Raw genomic sequence first — 21,418 nt, 5'->3', positions numbered from 1 at the left:
GCGTCTGAAAAGATGGAAACGCCGGAAGAACGTCTCCTTCCGGCGTTTCTTCTTCAACATATTCTTGCCAGAAGGTCATAGAAAACAATTCTTCTTAAGCGCCAACGCATAGCACCGATGACGATCTAGCTGCAAATTTTCAAGATGATAAAATTCTCGTAAAATTCAGACAGTATTACTGCAGAAGTTGGTGCGAAAGATAAATCAAATATTGAAAAATCGTTAAATAAATAAAATTCTTTCTTATATGCAACTTTAAAGGTTCGATAAAAACAAAATTTTCTAAAAAAACCTTTAATTATTATTACCTACCGTCAATCACATTTCTCGTCGATCGTAATATTGATATTTCATTTTAATGTGATATGCATATGCATATGGCGTGTTTTTTCAATAATCCAGTAAAACTATGAGCAATGCTTAAAATATATAAATCTTTCTTTATGAGAACATTATACAATGATGAATATTTCAAAAAATTTTATCAATATTTCTACAAGTCTTTTAATCTAATATTATAAAAGATAATGAAAATGTATAATAATACCCCTAAAGTATTGAAAAAATACTTGTCATACATATCATACATATGACACGTATTAAATTACGCGCAATAATACTGCAAAATAATATTGTGGAAAAACGTTAGAATTAAATGTCGAAATTCTATCTCTCTGCTCAGTATTACTCTGAAATTACGAAAGTTGGAGAAATACAAGGTGCTGCTTTTTAAGGGAGTTTTATTCGACAAGCAGAAATTTTGTACACGTTACCTAGCTGTTACGCTTTGATAACACAGTGCCGCATGGCATTATATTACAAAGTATGTTTCTCGGAATTGCTCGGATTTTCACTCGGCAATTTATTCGCACACAGTGCTGAAATCTCTATCATACCACCATACATTGCTCGTGGTAATTCGAATACACAATGTTTGTTGTTGAACGTAGTATGGGGCTTTATTTTCTCGCAATAATCTCTTTTCCCATTACGTCGAGTACGTCGAGTACGTTGAGTTATATTAGCGGTTTCCATTGCAAATATTATGTCCTTATGAACATGGTAACGAGGAGAATTATTTATTTGACAAAATATTGAATGAAATAATCACCGCACATGTAAAAAAGGGACAATATATTTAATAGAAATCACTTTCATTTTTGTATAAGAATTTTCTACTTTTTCAATGTTCAATTCTCTGAATTCAGGTCTGATAAAACTAACCATTTTTCCAAGTCCCCAAATTAAATATGATATTTTAAACAAACGCTCGACATAAATCTAAAATTCTATCAATCGGGTCAATTTATGCAGATAGTTACAACACAAACGTATAGATACCTATATACTTTACGACAATGTTACAACGCTCACAAACGTTCGCAGTATTTGACGACAATCTCAATGTTTATTGTTCAAGTGACCCAATGATGATGCATTCGGCAAGAGTGATACAAGAGTATAATCTTACCTTTCGACCGACATCGCGGTGAGAGTGACAACTGAGCAGATAGCCGACACGCTCTGCATGTAATGAACAACTTTGCAAAGAAAGATGCCCATGGTCCATGTATAGGAAAATAGTTTCGCTATCTGCAACAAATTATGACATGTACATGAATTTGCAGAGAATTTGAGAGAAAAATACAGAATTTTTTTTCAGAAAGACTACTCCATTGTAAAAGAACTCTGAGTCTGTCGCGAATTATTTTCACGTAATTACAAAAGATAATTACAGAAGTAAACTATCTCGTATATTCGCTTCTACAAATATAGACGTTAAGTTATCTGAATTATCAATTTAATGCGGCAATCGCGTAATATTGCATTCGCGATATTACTATGAAAAATATAATATCGCATAAATAGATTAATTGACGATACTTTTCCTAAGATATAATTCGCGCTATTCGTGACGATTCAATCGACCTCACACACGCAGGCAATTATATATCGGGCAAAAGTCACGCGCGCATGGGGGCTGGCAAGTGAGAGAAAAGGCGCTTTATTCCTTCAAATGGTCTAGTAATTGCGCCCGGGATCCAGATACGAGAGGTAAAAAAGCACGCACAAATACGCGCGCGATGCACCTGGGAATGCGAAAGCTTCAGATTGCATTAGCTTTCCTCTTCGCGATTTCTCCGATTTACACCCCTCCCTCATCGTAAATTATCAAGCACAAATGTATTATGTATTCCAAGAATACGTAATGCAATTTTACAATCACTATTTGTAACGGCTGTAATGCATGCGAGACGATATCGATTTACGCGCTTCGAAAGTGATTAATGAATTATTGTGAAAGAGCGTGTTTTTCACCACGTCCAGTTGCGCGCGTCCTTTTAATCCTAGAATAATAAAACGAATAAAATGTATGTACCAAAATACGTGCATCATTGAAACAAAAAATACAGAAATTTCGCAACTCTGCACAATCTCATTTTCCTCTTTTTATTTTTGCTTTTACCTCGGTATAACAAGCGAATTAATCCATCATTTATAATAGAAAAATTCAAATAATTAATCAAAGTCTGCGAGCATGGGAGATTTTCTATAATTTTCTCGCAAAGTAGAAAATGTGATTTGTATATCTTTCAAATATACTATTATACTAGAAATGCGTGCCACATATAATATTTTACTAAATATTTTTTATGTAATTTTAATTACTAAAATAATTATTCTCTATAAGTACTAAAATAATTATTTAAATAAAAAGATCAATTTAGGATATAATTATTTTTAACAAAATAAAAACTTATGATAATTAAAATGAAGCGAGTTTCTCCTCTTCCTGTGAAACCACTTTCGGATAGCCAGTTTGCAATTTGAGATTCAAATGTTACCTCACTGACGCATGAAAACAGCTCTTCGATCATTCACAAGGAGATAGATATTAAATTCGGAACTTCTACATCAAAGATCTCGGGACTTTAATCAACATCCACTGTATTATTAACCGCAGGTGTCTTTGTCGGTTTTGTTATAATCAGCTCTTGACACGATAGAGATTTACACTCGAACTTTGTTAAAAGTCAAAGTCTACAATTAAAATGTACGCACACCCAGAACTTTGTACCTTATTGAAGGGATACTTCTGGCACGTTATGACAGCACTCTCATGAAATTAGATACTCGAGGAGAAAAGCATAGCAAGATAAATTTAATCCCCCCTTCGTCCATTTTCTACACGCACATTTACGCACACGCACTTGTGCAACAGATCAAATTCTGTTTCGCGACGTTATTAAAACTTGAAAAGGAATACGATTGGAATTCTTCTCTTACATTCTTTGCGTTGCAGAAGCAATCTCTCAAGCGATCGAGTCAATCTTCGTCTTAGACCGAGAAATATAGCATCGAGAAATATAAATATATAAATATAAGCATTCTTGAAATTTCAATCTAGCGTACACTGTCGTAATAAACGATGAGAAGAGAAGACGTCGAACGGCATCGCAGCAAAGTATCCTTCGCGCTGACACAAGGATAATGCCGAGGGAAGATCTCGTTGGAGTAAAACATATCGCTTATTATACGTATCATGTCGACGTAAGATCAAATATTCTTATATATGAGTTTTTTAAATGTCAACGGCGGTGCGATTCTGATTCTTAGGATATAGTTCCTCCTTTGAGATTCATCTCGAATCTAATGCGCGCAACTCTGACAATAATTGCGACAACATCCGCGAGGCAGAGTGTTGCAATCTGCAAAGTTAATGATGCTGCGTGATTTTCATTAGACATTAGATGTTTTAATAATTCTCTCGGTCTCGACAAAAATTTCATTTAAATAAAATCCATTTAAAATTTAATTAAAAAAAAATTAAAATGTTTATTTTTGCTTCTTAAGTTAGAATATGTCTTTATTTTTTGAGAAATGATTTGGCATTTTCACTGAGAAAAAGTTAATCCTAAATGGATCACAAAATTAATAGTTTACGAAATTTTGGAGAATTTGTTTTTAAAATACCATAAAGTAAGAATTTTCAATTCTTTCAAGTAACTTTTGAAGTAAACAGATTCTCATAAAAATACAAGAGTCTAGTTTTACATAATATATAAATATTAGCATAGTATAGATATTGTTTTGCATTTTAATTAAAAATTAGAAATAAATCGAAACAAGATGTACAAAAGAGAGAATTAGCAATTTTACAAAAAAAAACAATTTCGACAAAGCTGAAAATTGTTTGTGTATCTTGTGAATCAAGAGATGAATTTCATATTCATGTAATTTAACGCAATTGCGCATGATATAGATTGGTGGTTGATTCCTCAAAAACCATTTCATACCGATTCGAATTAGAATGGGCTATAAATAACAAACAATTCGGTTTTTTTCATTTTTGTGGCATCGACAGCTTATCGGAACAGTCGGCACAATTTATTTCTATCCATTTCCTCCCCCTCCACTTCCCCCTCTCTCTCTCTCTCTCTCTCTCTCTCTCTCTCGTGTAACGGATAAAACAAAGACTATCGTCCGATGTGACAATACGAAACGATTTTTCTCGACAATTACAAAATATGGATTCTTCACGGAACAATTATTTTCTTGGCAGAAAATTATAAATTTTTCTTCTGATTTTCTTGTTAAAAAGTCGAAGCTTCCAAAAAATTTTAGTACACTAAACAAATATCGAAAAATTGCTCCCAAAACATTTTTGCAAACAGTAAATAATGGCAATTAAAAAACGCGACAAAAATATATATATATATGAATACCTGAAAACCTGAAATAAAAATGAATGTAGATAAATATCATGTAAATAAAAATCAAACTTGTTACTTTCATCTCTTCTGCCATTATAATTTAAGTTGGTTTGCGCATACCACTCGTGTATCACCTCTTAAAATACGTCGAGCAATTTTATGTACGTTACAAATCCGACTGTATAAATTAAAAAATGTATAAGTAGATATTTTCCCTTTGTGATGGTCACGTTATTCTATTATGAAACGAGGATAAAAGGAAATAAGAAGAGTAGTACATACACAAAATACGCTACATAAAAGGATGCATATTTGCATAAATAACTTATTTGATAAAAAGAAGAAAAAAGGGTGGCAGTGAGCTTGTATAATATTTACGGTGATAAAGTGGTTTGTACTAATTAAAATTTTAGTTGAGAATTATTTAAAATATTACCAGACATAATAATACAAAGACATATCTCTCTTTTATATTTATTTTTTAAAATTAATAGAGAGAAAACAACATAATTAATAAAGAAGATATTAATTGAGGACAATATTATATAAGAATACTATAATCGACAAAAGCTGTGTAGCTTGAAAAATTGTTTCAATTTCTAACATCAATAATCAAAAAATAATAGTCGAAAATGAAGAAAATTTACGACTAAACTGCAAAGATGTAAAAAGATAGTAAAATCTCAAGCGCTTTATTTAATTTCAACATTTCACTTTAACAAATTTAAAAATTGCAAAGTTACAAAGATATTTAATACTGACAATAAATATTAAAAATCGTGGTGATACACGGACAATTCTCGACATTTTCTTTACATATAAATACAGCCAATAAAAAAAATTGTTTAATTGATAAATAAATAAAACAATGTATTGATATTATGATAGAAAATTGGACAAATCCGCTTGTTAAGATAAAATGTGCAACAATCGAAAAAATTGGAAAAACAAAATTTAGCTTGTTAAGCTAAAACGTGCAGTTCGTAACAAATTCATTTACAACACTATAATCAAAAATACTATGCCTGGGATGCGGGAGCTGACATAGCAATTTAGCTTTCGAAAGGATGTAGCCACTACACGTGCATTCGAAGTACGTTATCGATTGTAGAGAACAAGCTTCCTGAAAATGCAGGACACGTAAATAATGCCATGCGGGTATAGCACGACCATAGTCGCAAATGAAACTTTTCATAGTGGTATTGAATACTCGGTTGTCCCGCGGGGTGGAATAATATAAAGGCGACAAACATACCTTATTAAGGTCCAGTTATCGATAATCGATGCTAGGCGCATGCGTTTGCGTTCGCGATTATCGAATTAATTTTGGAAAGGTACAATGTGTAGAGTATCTTCCCATTGTCACAATACAATAACAGTCTTTAAGCAAAATGGCGAAAACGATAACAATAATTAATGCATAATAACGTTGCACTAAGTAGATGAAAGCGTTATCGCACGCCACCGTTATTTAACACCCATCCACTCTCAGTCTTGAACAAGCAGTTCCATCACCTTATCTATGACATTCTAACAAAAGCACGCGCATAAATGAGTCTCCTTTTCTATATTAAACAAGACACAATCAATTTATCACAGGCATTTATTGAAGTGACATCTTTTCTGACTTTTTCCATTTTTACATGCGATTAATATTAGTTGAGAGAATCAGAGAATCTTAGAAATTAATATATAATATAGATACTACAATCAGATTATCTCCTGGTGTTTGCATTTTATTAATTAAATATATATTTGATATTTAGAGTGTATATTTTAAATATAAAGATATATTTTCTGAATTTTTTAATTTCTTAATTAAAGAAATAAATAATAAAATAGTTAAAGAATTTTTATTGCTGCGACGATTTTCTTTTCCCGTGATTTTGCAACAATTAGTAATAAAGCCGGCTGAATTGAAATTACTCAGACTTAATCCATATGAACTTGTGACAGAGAGAGAGAGAGAGAGAGAGAGAGAGAGAGAGAGAGAGGAGAGCATTCCATATCCCACTTTATATGTCATATAAAATCGAATTAGGATAGAGAACGGGAGCAATATTAACAAGCATATTGAACTATACATTGAAAAGTCATAAACAAAATTATGTACAAGTGATAAAGTTAAACCTAAAATGATAGGATAGTAATATTGATTATCAGACATGTTTTATCGCTACTTCAAATTCAATTATATTTCAAAGAATCGTACGTTACATTTATGTATAATATTGGTAACTCTCGCAAAAATAATTCAGAAAATTGGAAGCATCTTTACCTATATAATTGCTATTAATATCGACTAATTAATTATATAATATATATCGAGGATATATCTTATTTTTACATTATCTTTCAGTATACAATAATAAATTTGTTTTTATAAATTTAGTTGATTATTTCCTCGATAAAAAGTAATTAAACATATTTTTATATTTTTTTAAGTCTTAAGATAAGAATTTTCTAGTAATTAGTAAATAAAAATAAAGAGCTTTTAAAGCAAATTAAATTAAGCTTCAAAGTCTAATGTGGATATCATATTCTTTGGTTAATTTCAAGTAGGCATTATTTTAACAATATTTCAATCTGAGATGTATTTATAGAGAGAAAGATAGTGTAAAGTTGAAGTCCAAACTTTTCGCTAAAAAAAGATTCAATTCTCTATACCTCGATAAAGCATCCCGTGTTTCCTAAATGAAAACGAATATAATTTAAATTTCCGCATCTTAACGTTTTAACGTGAAATATGATTGAAATCTCTGGATTTGCTAAGAATCTTCATAATAAAGCTAAAAAGCTAAAGTTTATTTTCACTAATATTCGCATAAAATGATTTATCTCAGTGTAATAAAGATTAAATTCTGTCGGTATTCATTGTATACTTTAATCCATTTTCATGTAAAGACAATCCAATTTCAGGTATTCAGGACGTCGCAAATTCACGCAAATATATATTTTAAATATATTTAAATATATATATATATATATATTTATATATTATAAAATTGCAAAATTTTTCATTTACCATTAATATTAAAATATATGCATATTATTAAATAATACATAGTGTAATACATCTTACACAATTTAGATTTAATCTTAATGAAAATATTGAAAGAGTTCATTTTGTCCATCGTAGTCTTTCATATTTCAGTGTTTTACATCTTAGTAAATGAGCTTACTATTAAATTTATATTAAAATAAACTTTTCTCAACATCTTCAAAGTCATAATTTTTTCGGAAACAGAATTTATTCTATATCTTTGACCTAATTTTGCAGAGAAATCATCCATATCGATTTCATTATCAGACCACATTCTCCGTATGATATTTACTTTTTTTCCTTATCGCCGGACACCAGTCAGTGCAATCAAAAAAGTGCTTCAAGAGCAAAAAAAAGCTTCTCTAGCGGCACAATAATTATCGCGATGCATTTGTCTTATATTTGTCAGCAATCGGATTATTTCGCGCCATCAACCTTGGAGCAACGCGCGGGATGCACATTTCGTTGAAGCGCAACGCAACGGCTTTTCTAACGAAACGCTCGCGCGGTCAGAAAAGGAATGCTGGAAATATATATTCCCGGCGAAAATTGCACCAGCGGCACACTCGATTTGCTTCGATAAGAAACAACATACTTCCTCGCACTTCTCTATGTATACTCTCGTGACTCTAACTTGTCTGAAAATTTTGCTCTACTCTTAACATGTCTTTGTAACAATGTTATTCCTATCATGATATTAATTCATATATCATAATTAATCAATATTAAGCGATATATTCTTTGTAATCATCAATGATGCGCGGCATGTCATTTTTGATTCGAAGCGCGAATACCAAAGCGTTTTTTCGGACTATTGTTATAAATTACTTTGTATAAGATATATTAATGAGTAAGAGAAATACACCGCGCGCGCGCGACATTAAAAAAGCTGTTAAAATATATAATCTCTGTGATAAAAACATATTAACTTATAAGCATATAAACTTTTAACATAATTTTTTTGAATAGAATATTAAATACTATTTGCATCTATATTATTATTATTAGATGCTACATTGCATCTATATTAATCTAATGTTAATATTTTAATATAAACAAAAGTTTCATTCAAAGAATTCCATGTCTCCGTTATTAAAACCATTTATTTGGCTCTTCGTCGATGTCGGCGAGAACATCACTAATCACAGAAGATACCAGCGCGGCTATGCATAATCCAGCGTGACGGCAAATCGTATTAACCTAATTCTTAGTACCGGTTTTGCAGTAAGTATAACGTCGAGCGAAAGCATGTTAAGTGCGTTAACTAAAATTTAATTTTGCAAGCAAAGTGATCTAACGTAAAGCTTGCTCACAATTAATTAAAAAATGAGTGTTTCTGTATATGTTCCTTTCGCTAAAATGTATACTGAAAATAAAAGCATGTAATCAAATTAATATAACGTATCAAAGAAGTTCTTAATGGGCCCACGAATGGCTTTATAACAATTTTTCCTATACACTGCAGATATTTTACCGCGTATTAAATGAACTCACGATATCAGAGAGAAAGAAAAGCAGAGAAAGACGTATCATTTTCACCATTTTATATACGTAACTTTAGGCAAAAAAAAAAAAAATAATATAAAAGGAGATCTTCTTGATACGGCAAATTTCTCATGTGATCTATAGATGTTTTAATTTTGTCAATGATATTTCAATTTACAGACTTATCGGGTCATGCAAGATACACCGAGCTATCATTTCGCGAGCCGATAAACACGCGATTACTATTTAACGCTATATACGTTATGTATGAGTGTCCCATCAGCGCCATCACAGGTAGAAAACGGTCCTCAATTTAGCGAGCGACATTTCTCGCACAATTTATGCTAGACAAACACGATGCTGAATCAGCGACCGTATAAATAAGGCAATAATACACATCGCGCTTCTGTACAATAGCGAAAAATATTCGCATAGAACGTCGATTCGCTTAATCGACGCGAGAATAAATATTAACGATTTGATCATCTATCGTTATACTCATTAACAACATTTTGATCAATTATCGAAAGAATATCCACGTATACCGCACACTAGATCGTAGAAAAGTAATTCTTGGTTGTTTCAAGAAAAGTATTTAATTAAAACATTCTGCGTTTATATTCGGATTACGTGATCACGGTGTGCTGACCATGTTCTACTGTTATCTTGGCGTAGGATAAGCTTCCTCTTTTGGGGCAAAGTAAATATTTGTTAAGAATGAGCAATATTAAGTGTGTAAGATTTACAGTCGATACTCCTGTCCTACATATCTCACATAGGCATCTCAAATTATTACGTTAGAAACAAAGAAATTAGCAAAAAATAAATCAATATCTTCTTGTGCGTTATTCCCACTTTGTGTGGGGCAAATTTAAATTTTTTTTTTTTTCCTTTCTTTTCAATCTTGGAAATACAAATGATTTATTCAATTTATTCATTCGCAAACACGAGCGCGTGCGAGAAATTTTTCATCCATACTCTTGAAAAATGGAAATTGCTAATCTTGCTTTCATTATATGTCACATACATTAAAATTATGCATAGAATGCAAATTAACACGCTTGGAATATACCAGGTGAGATCAGCATATATAGCATGTTGACGTTTCTCCGAATTAAAATATTTTGTGTAAAACTCTTGAAAGCTTAGAGATCGTCGCGTAGTCGCCTATTTTTTCCGCTTTAATATTTATTGACAAATTGTCGATAATCCGAGCTAAAGTAACAATCAGTCAACTATATGTATAGTATCTGATCCATGCTATAAATTTCCGCAGCGCCCAGCGTTCCGGTATATGTACGGCGTTTACGCCCATGTATCATAACTTACGTCGCGTAACTGCATAACGACCCGGAGAGAAGATTGAAAAATTGTGGTATAAAGGAAACAACTCGGCTCGATAGGAATATTCTTGTGAAAAACTACACACCGGCAAATAACGACGTCTATAAACACGCGTGTGAAAAATTGTTCAACATTGAGATCTTATTCCCCAAACACGCAATATTATAAATAAAAAATGTTCAACCCTAAAATAGAATGATCGTAATATTTGAACGCTAATACTAACGATAGATAGAAATGATGACTATTATAGTTTTGTCAATTATTATAAATAATTTCAAACTAAATTTCTTTTTTGTCTTTTTACTTGTTAATACAATAAAACAAGATTTTTAAGATACAAATCTGTTTTTTTTTTTTTTTACAAAGATATTAATTTTAATTAACGAATTTTTTTAACAAAATTTTAACAAATGCCATTTCAATTGTTGTATAATGATAATAAACGTTTTGTATAAAACTCAATTTCTTCTGATTTTTTAACTTAATAAAAATCTCTAATTCTCTTAACTTTTATTGTTTCCTCTTAATTTGTTTGATAAAACTGTTTATAAAGAATGCATTTTTTTATGTGACTTTGAATAAGAAACTTTTCCAAAAGAAAAAATTAATTTTAAAACTATACACGAGTATGATATTGAGATACAAGAAATTTCTCTTGCTTATTAAATAAGTAAAAATTCTCAGCATATTTGCACGACTGATATGCTTGTACGATGAGTAAATTAACATAAAATTCCTTTTATCTAGTCAAAATGACGAAATGCAATATGCTGCAGCGATGAGAACACCCGTCAAAAATATCGCTGTATGAAATTTGGCAGACAAAGAGGGAGAAAATGTCTACGCGATACGAGTGAATATATGGGATGTGGGATATATGCGGAAATAGATGCACGGTTTATACAATATTCGTGATAAAACGAGCGGCAAAACGCAAAAGCAGTGCCTGGTTCATCTAGCGACTATTTCCGATATGAAATTCCTGCAACCTGCAAAATATTTTAAATACAACAGAGCAAAACAACGTAAACATAAAAAAGTATTGTTCTTCCGATAAATATATTGTAAGAAGGAGCGGTTTATCAATCCCCCATTAATTTGTCAGTTACTCTATCTCCCCTCTACGAAGACATTTTAATATATCTCATATATATCTAAATATATATATATATATATATATATATTTATTTATTTATTTATTTATGTAACATATTTTATTATATTTTATGTTGAAAAAGGCTGTACCTTTCATTCACATTCTTACTTTTTTCTTGCATTAATTAGCTCATATTAATTTCCGCCGATTTTTTCGCTCACTATTATTGAAGTAGTACGAAACTTCAGAGGCACCCTACCAGTGTACTTGAAACGTAAATAAGAAGCGTTAATCATCGAAGAGATTTATGATTCTAATAAATTGGAAAACTTGGAGCTCTCCACAGCGATCACACAAAAAAGCGCAACGTTTTGAAGTATCTGAACAATTTATGCAATAAAGTGGCGTCGGAGCTTTATCCCTGGACGAGGGACGAGCGATTGTGCACATTCACGCAAACGAGAGTTTATTATATCTCCTGCACACTGGGTGTGCGAGAGAATTTTACGAGCTCGTAAAGGCGCGGTTTTGAACAAATAAAACCATCGAATTGCCTCAACAGGCAGAATAACCTGGCCGTGTGCATGAACCTAACCCGCCGACATGGATTCAAAGTGTTAAACCCTCGTCCCCGTGTGTCTCATTAGATTCTAAAGGTAAAGGATTAGATTAGGGTAGCTACGTTAATGAGACCGCAACTCGGCTCTTTCTCACGCCTACGTTTCCCACTCAAGCAACGTCTCTGATATAAGCCGGATTTACCCTGGTAATTAAAAACTGCGATATCACTCGTCACGAGATAGAAAAATGGATAGCGAAAAGAGCTGTTTAGTTAATGGAACTAGGCGTTTTAAAAGTATTTTTTAGCATAAAGTTGCGTTATTGTAAAACTCATTTCAACAACTTGTAAGATCCCTTTATGCTGGCTTTACATGGACTTGATATATATATATATATATATATATATATATATATATATATATATATAAGTAATAATAAAATTTTTCGAAAAATTAAAATAAAATATATAATAAAAAGTATTTCTATAAAATTTAAATCATATAAAGTTTATAAATCTTTAAATTGATAATCTTTTCTCTCTCTCTCTCTCTCTCTCTCTCTTTTAATGATATAACAAGTATCTCACTGCGTATTCGCGCCAATTCTATGTAACAATTTCTATTTTCTCCATTCTCCTCTGAAAAAACATTCAGCAGCGATAGTTATCAGAATTTGCCTACTCAGTTGTTTCCTCAGTACGATGATAGATCCTTGATCTGGGTGAATCCCCGGTGAGTCCGGTGATTTCGAAGAAATTTGGCAAGAGACGCAACCTCGGAATGAACACGCTTTCGTTATCGCGGCACGCTTTACGGGACCGACGATGACTCTCTACTTTTGTCCTTCACAAGATTGTAGTGCTCGGGAAACCCTTCGAAATTTCACAACATTCCCAAGAGTCCAGTTCGAGATCGCATAGGAAGATTTCCATACGGCAATATATTGTAGACAATTTAGACAAAACACATAAGAACTTGTGTGTTCTTTGTGTCGCGTAGAATGAACATCCTTTAAACCTCAGAGCGATAATGAAAGTTTCGAAATTTCTCTCGCATCTTGACGAATAATCAAGCGAGCAAATTAATATATATTCAGAACATTTGTTCATATTTTTTCCAGGAATACGGTCATGAAATTTTAAAACATACTTGTGACTCACTCTGTATATGTATACATATATTCCTGTTCGGTGTTCTTTGTCATATCAATTTACATATAACTTGGATTGACAAGATGTAATGCCGTGTCGAACGAAAAGTTTCACGTCAATATTATATATATATATAACTATCGGATAAGTTTGATTTTTGATACATATGATTCGTATCTCGAAGAAACAAAATCGATCGTCTTTGGCGAAACCACATCCACGAGCACCCGCGTGTATGACCGAAATCTCTAACGTGCCTGCCTTCGGATAAGGAAGATATATCGTTCTCTAATCCTTGAGCTGTCACCGAAGCTTCTTCGAACCAAATGTTCTCTAAGACATCACATTTTATGTTAACTCCTGTGCATCAAGATCGTAACACTTGTTGAATGCAAATATTCAAATTTTGAAATAATCAACTTCAAAAATAACACAAACTCAAGCATATTATATTCTCATTCGATTTATAAAACTTGAGAAAAAAATTAAGACAAATTTTAAAGATTATCGTCGCTAGATAAATTTCTTTTGGAGAAAAATAGAGAAAATCAAAAATAGTTTCACATTTTTAAACATGTATTAACTCTGTACATTATTACGTGCACGTGTGATACATAAGTATTAATTTTATTATCAACAGACATTAATTATCGTTGGATATAATTGAATAATATATTACTCTAATGACAGCCCTGGAAACTTTCTTCTCGGATCGACAATGTGAGCATGTGTATGTAATAATAGTGAAACAGATAACTCCGTTCACACAAATTATTCTCGTAATAACGAAACAAGTTTCTCTCACCAACACGACAGTGTTGGTTGGCAATTTCCAATAAACATCGTATGCGCGTTAAATTATTCCTGAAGAGAATGGTTCGAGAGCCGCGATGACGCGGTCCATCGCGATACGTTGATGAACTCGACGAGAACGGAACGCAAATGCATTTTTTTCACATTTCCATGAATTCACGGTAACTGATTTACGACAGGCCATTTGTAACGCCACGACACATCTGAGGAAGGAAAAGAGGATTGCGACTATATCTATTTATCTGACCTCGCCGATTCGCGTTCTGACATTTTTGACGCGCCGCACTCACACGCATTGTAAATGTCAATCTATTAAAATCATCCACAAACATTTTCAAGATAGTTATCGTATCATTAAGAAACACTTTCCTTTACCCTTTAATAAAATTATCCGAAGCTTAACCAGAACAATATTCAATGCTGCTAATTTAAAAAGTACGAAAGAAACGTGCGATTAAATTTTGAATATTTTTCTCATATAGCATTTATTTCGAAAAATTTATCTGAAAATTTATGAAAATATTTGCTGTATTATAGAAAACGATGCGGCAGATATAAATCGTTTTGTATTATTCGTGAAGTATACGTACACTTAATTTTTTCGAGTGGATGAAGTGGAGCGCAAAATAGAGTATAATAGAGCTACAAACATTCCTCCAACACATACGGGCATATTACCTCTAGATGTACTATCATCATTGACAGCAACGTAAACAATGCGATTTTATATACATCTTTATATTATACGCGATTATACATTCTCAGATCGCTTTTTCATTAATTCGACTGGCATAATATACTGCAATAACGGAATAAAATAGCCAATATCAATTTTCTATTACCAATAAAAACGGTACAGATAGATTCCAAGTAGAATGAAGTTGTATAATACATTTAATTAGTACGTACAAATGTATGTATCTATAATCATAAAGTTTTGTGATATTTGTAATGTAATAAAATACCACGTATTATATAATCGAGAATGTAATGTAAAGCGCTCATCATTTCTTGTTGATTAATGCGCGAGCGATCTGTGTAATTATTCTCGCGAATAAGTGTCGTATCAGTGGCATGAAGCAACAATTAACCATGAACAGAAACAAAAAAAAAAATTCGGGAAAGCATCGAAAGAAAGCGACGAGAAAGTAAGTCAAAATTTATAACTAATTTAATTAATTATATGTAAAATTGCTTTTTCATAATTGTTTTTTTTTTATGTGACTTAATTATACTTTCTTTCATTAAAGTTGCGAATACTGTGCGCAATTCGTAGATGCGAGGTTAATATCTGAGAAAATGTACAAATTTTAGAGAGAAAAATATGTTTTAAATAAAAGTTGCAAAGATATAAAAGAAACCCATGACATATTGCAACTTTCATCAATAATAAATATCTTGGCGCGCTTGACGTAAGAAATAGAATATTTTGCGATGAGGTGAGAAATAATAAGAGCGGAAAATAATGGAAAAATATGAGAGAAAAATGGAGAGATCTCATAATAACAATCATGTCCATCGTTATCGCGGTATATAATATTGAAAACAAACATTGCAGTGTTTCACAATTATTTAAAAATTATTATACTGTATATTTTCATTACCATGCAATTTCGCAATGAAATAAAATTTAATAACACTATTAATACAATAAAATAAAGCAAAACAGAATTAAATTAACTTCAACGAAGAAAGTTTCGATATAAATTAAATTTAATTAAATGTCATATTTTATATATATATTTTTATGTATATTAAATTTCTAAATTTTTCCTTAATAAATGTAAAAAATAGTTTAGGTAAAGTTTTATGTATTTTTTTCATACTTTTAAATTCGCAAAAAGTAGATGTATAATATCCTTCTTTGTAAAATTTGCAGTCAATTTTTGTTCATAAAAGTGTCGAAACAATTCTGTAGCTACTGAACTAGGTGCTACTGAATGTAAAGAACACCTGTTTTTAGTTTGCGTCTCATATATTTTACAAGCTGTCTATTTCCGTGTCAACCAGCAGAAAATTTAAAAATTCCCTTTGCCTTTATACGAAAATGTATTTCGAAATTGAACGGAGCTAGCCACTTTAACCACGAAGAGCGTCGTTAAATGAAAAGCATCGGTGCTCGCAGCAGCGTGAAATAAGAAAACGCACGCTCATATCTAATATTTCCAATACGATTAATTATAAGACGAACTCAAGAGATTGGTCATTCCGCTATTCGATTGTGCTTTCCCATCATTCGAGAAAAATATTTATCGTATTTCAATTTTCCGATATTTACCGAAATAATCAAGATGGAGAATAATCGTGGCGTATATTGTATTTAAATATTAATTAAAATTGAAAAATTATAAAGAATATTAGTTATGCATTGGAAAATTTTTCCTTGCCCATAGTTTGTCGCAAACATCATATATGCAAGTATATAAAGTAAACACCGTTTGAAAAACAGGAGAAGATTCTCTCTCTCATTTGTGTTACTTTGTATACAAAAATACGTAAAAGATCGAGTTTCTTAAATAGTGTTTTATATTCTACGCAAGAACATATCGTGACGTAGTTTACTCAAAATTTCGATAACCATTGTGAATTATGCAGCGAACCATAACTCGATTGATATGCCCATATTTCATCGTGAAATGCACTTAAACGATCGAAAAGGGGCGTACTCACGTTCAGAAACGTTTCGCTCACTGATCTCATATCGATATTTTATAGAGAGATTTACAGGCGCCACTCGAATGCCCATTAAAATTCACGATGGATCCACGTTCCAATTTATCACACAAGGCGATCGGCTAAAGAAAGATTCGAACAGACGAAAAACATGTAATTGAGGCATTAAAATTTTATACGCAGAAAGAATGTTTTGTTGAGATTATTTTGTCCAAATTAATAATAATAATAAAATAATCTTTCAATTTCAAAAATCTAGCATAGATAATCTTTACATAATATATACCGTATTTTTCAAGTATTTTTGTTGTATAAAAGCATTCCAAAAATTTCGCCATCTAAAAAAAATTAAATAAATTATAATGTTATTTTATATTTTTCTCGAAATCATATATGAGAGCAACCCAGATCGATCGCAACACAAAAAATATATGTCAATCATATTGCCTTGAATACCAATGGAACGTTACATCAAAATATGGCTGTAGATTAAATACTTCGTAAAAAAAGAAATTCGTGACTAGAAACTGAATGATATCTGCACAAATTCATTAAGCGATAGAATTAATAAGTCGCATGCGGAAAGTTTCGCAGTAGTAAAAATATGGATATGGTGAGCCATGCAAGAATGTTTTTCCTCTTTCAATCAAAAGTAACATTTCCGTTTTAAATATTGTCGAAAGTCTACACAATCACAATGATTATCAAATAGAATTCACGTGCAATACGTGCAAAATTTATCCCTCTATCATCAGATAGAGGGATTATTTTTTACGAATTTTTACGCTGTTACATGAGATACAAAAATTTGCTTCGCAATTAGCGGTTTTGAAGTAAAATACCCCAAGTACACATAGTCCAAGAAGCAACTTTAATATAGGCGTGCAACAGGTGCACAATACTCGTTGAATAGCAATGAGCATATCGAGTGGCTGACGTATACGTCATCATATTCATCTGCGGGATAGTAAAGGGTGTCGCCTACAAATTCATCATTTCATGTGTTACGTGGGATAATCGACTACTATTGCGCAGCGTGTAATGCGTTCTGTTAACCAAGCAAATATCAGTACAGATGCAGAGATCTCTGCGAGAGCGCACCAATGTTGAATCTCATGCTCTATTTATTTTGTGTTGTTTGCAAATAGTCCCAGAGAGTTTACAAAATAGCCCAAGGCGTAGTGAAAAGATTCATCTATCTCGCGACTGACTAACTTCTTGAATTACTATGCTCATTTACGGAAAATTAATTACATTCATTATATAATTAAAATACGGAACAATTATACTTTTAAAATCTCTAAATGCTTAAAATATTTTTCCATTAATTTTAGAAAGAGAAATATAATTTAAGAAAATTTAATTAAATCTTAGAAAAATCTTTGTTAAAAATTGGTATTTTTACAACTCGATATTTTTAAAGTGAAAAAAAATAAATTCAAAATTAATTCAATTACTATTTTATCGGCTAAAATAATAGAATAGACGTAAGTAGATGTTTTATTAAAGGACTAAATCTTACAAGAATGTTTTATTACAAGACTAATCTTATTATTAGTATTCGATGCATCATTACACTTTTTTTGTTACATCATAATTTTGTAACATTATTTTTACAAACAAATTATGGCTAAAATAGAAATAAGAAAAATAAAATCTTAAAAATATTATCTTGATAGATAATATACCCTCTCTTCAAGCTATTTTAAAAAAACAATAACCATAATTGTCGTATATTCACAAATTCAATTTCAATCCATCAATCACAACTAGATTATTTAATTAATTGGAAAACGCGGATTGTGCGAACACATTCGTTTTTAATTGGATTATCGCGTTTATAAGTTTCAGCTTTGGACATAATGGGTCGCATGCATGTCAACAGTCATTAAAGAATAAATTTGCTAGTGTCAGATTTGATCGCCGACGCGTAAAAATAATTTTTTCACCTTACAACTATGTATATATCTCACGTTATGCGTGATAATGTGACTGTAACATAGCGTAGCGTATAACGTAGCGTGGATCCTACTCGAAAGCAATCGAATCGAATCGGTTAACCGTAGAATCAATTCAAGCGAATTAAAACGACATGTGTCACGGAAATCTATACGAAATTAGTGACACGCGATCCTCAAATCAAGATCAGGCAACATTAAAAACTCGTTTTATACACAGCAAGCTATTTTACATAGATGTTATACGTAACTGTTCTCGTCAAATTCTCGTCTCGTTTTCTATTATATAATATAAATAAAATAAATGTTTTTTTTTTAATGTTTATTATATATAGGTTTGAATTTAATTCCAATATCAAATTTTGCATTTCAACATTTAATATAAATAAATCAAATGTATATATTATTTCCAATAAAACATTTAATTAACTCTTAATTATCATAGCAATAATAGTACCGAGCTAATTTAGAACTATAGTAGATTAATTAGTAGATAGTAGATTCATTTTGATTCATATAGATTCATGTCTTTATGTTACTGAAAAAAAAATGTGCATATATATATATATATATATATATATATATATATATATCGATGAGTATAATAAAGAAATACAATAAAAAAAAGTAATCCTTTCAGTAAATTTATTTTGTTAAATTTCATTGCGCTTTTTCAAATTACATGTATATATGTTATTATATTGTACATTTTCGCGCATGCATATGCGTAAATACAAAATACATTTATCTTTTGCCTAATAATGTGAAATATTGAAGATTAATCAAAATCCCACGAAAATGAAGATAACTTATTATCCTCGTTATCTATATTGACAATAAAAGACTTAACAGAATTGACAAATAATATGCCTGACGCATTAAATTCATATCATTAATGCGCTGACATTACTAACGTCAATGTTATTACCTGAGATGTTGCCAAAGCGTCAAGGGCTATTAAATGAACGCCAAAATGATATAATCTCACACTACATTCCATCTGACATGCATGATATCGATTTTCCGAAGCACTTGATTTTCATGCCTCGTTCGAGCACACAGGTGCGATATGACAGATCAAAATGCTAATGCTATTATAAAGTTTAATGGTGGAATTTCCTAGATCGCCAATATGGCGTATCACAGGAATAAATAATTTTTTTCTGTGTGCTTATTTTCTTTAAAAGCAGAGAGCAAACCAATAATTCGAATTACATTGAGAGAAAAAGCATTCTCTTTTCGCAAATATTATAAAATTATACAATTTTTGAAAAATCTTTTCGTGTGTGTAGATATTTTATATATAAGAGATATCTTTGAAACTCTATAAAACTCTATAAATAAATCTCTTCAATATAGAACACTAAAACTTAAATTCTGAGAATAAATTTCTGAGAAAATTAAATTTTTTTTCCTATATACATTTAATAAAATTTTAAATGCAAATAAGATTTTTTTTTAAATTTTAAATTGGATATATATTGACCGTTTCAATTGCAGTTTCAATTATCAAGATAATTAATAACAATAATTAGACAATTAATAATTATTATTATTAAAATTAGAATGTTCATTGCTAGGTAAAGAAAATTTGAAACCCTAATACTTTTTGTAGGATCTTTAGTCAACAGAGAATAAGTGATTTCCGGAGCAGAGCATACATCATAGCGAAAATATCGAGGTTAAGTATGAGCAATCATTCAATAAAATTAACTGTTAGGAATGATGTTCCATTTTGGTTGAGATACTTGACGATATAAAACGTCATAGCAAATTTGAGTACAACAGATGTCGGATATAAACAACAGCAGTTCACAATTATGCTATCCAAACTATACATATGTACAACTATACAACCCAATTAAACAAACGATAAAAAACAGCTGTCATTATTTATTGTTCGTTTATACGCATTCGTATCAACATTTATAGTCTCTGTTAGACTCTTGGTTAGAATATATTCGAACTAATGAATTCTTCTTAAAAATCTTGAAAGAGCCAATTTTCTCTTAACAAGTTTAACCATTTTAAAAATCTTGAAAAAAATTGCGAGAGTCTTGTTTGAAACTTGTAAGAAACACTAATGTGAAACTTTCAAAACTTTTAATGCTTTTAAATTCATTCAAACTCGATTAAAAAGATTTATCATAATTTTCAAAATTTTTAATCAGCTTTATAGTTTCGAAGCAGTAATGTTATTCAAAGCAATTTGCAAAATTTTAATTCTATTTTACAAATAATTTGAGCTGTTACTATTATTTAAAAAATTATATTTTATTAACATTAAATGCATTCTAGACATAATTACAGACATAATTTTGAGTAACAAACAAACAGTTGAGTTATTCAATTTATCATATTCATAATTAATCTTTAGAGAGTTTCCTGCGTCGAAATATAAGGATTGAAAATGCAGGGAAGGTCAGAAGGAAAACAACGAACTACGATAGAGAAGATGATCGGAAGATGGAACTAAACTGAAATTAATGATTTTACTGCGGTACGTCGATCTTCATTATATCGTGCCATTGTCTATCAGCATCACCATATCTACATTATTAAGAGCTTACATAGAAG

At 31.0% G+C, this 21,418-nt stretch overlaps 1 protein-coding gene across 6 annotated transcripts in view; it reads right to left on the bottom strand.

The window, feature by feature from the left end:
* The window catches only part of LOC126857938 (QRFP-like peptide receptor), a 62,057-nt gene that overhangs the window by 23,137 nt on the left and 17,502 nt on the right, over window positions 1-21,418 (bottom strand). For all 6 annotated transcript variants that reach the window (XR_007688567.1, XR_007688568.1, XM_050607856.1 and 3 more), the window contains one exon: window positions 1,472-1,593. Coding sequence is in view for 4 of the 6 variants with exons in the window: in XM_050607856.1 (XP_050463813.1) it covers window positions 1,472-1,593 (122 nt within the window). In the remaining 2 variants the exon portion in view is untranslated. The remainder of the gene's footprint in view (window positions 1-1,471; window positions 1,594-21,418) is intronic.

Source organism: Cataglyphis hispanica, chromosome 23 (genome assembly GCF_021464435.1).
Source record: "Cataglyphis hispanica isolate Lineage 1 chromosome 23, ULB_Chis1_1.0, whole genome shotgun sequence".
Lineage (NCBI taxonomy): Eukaryota > Metazoa > Arthropoda > Insecta > Hymenoptera > Formicidae > Cataglyphis > Cataglyphis hispanica.
The sequence above is the reverse complement of the archived record's forward strand: the minus strand, read 5'-3'. Positions and strand labels throughout refer to the sequence as shown.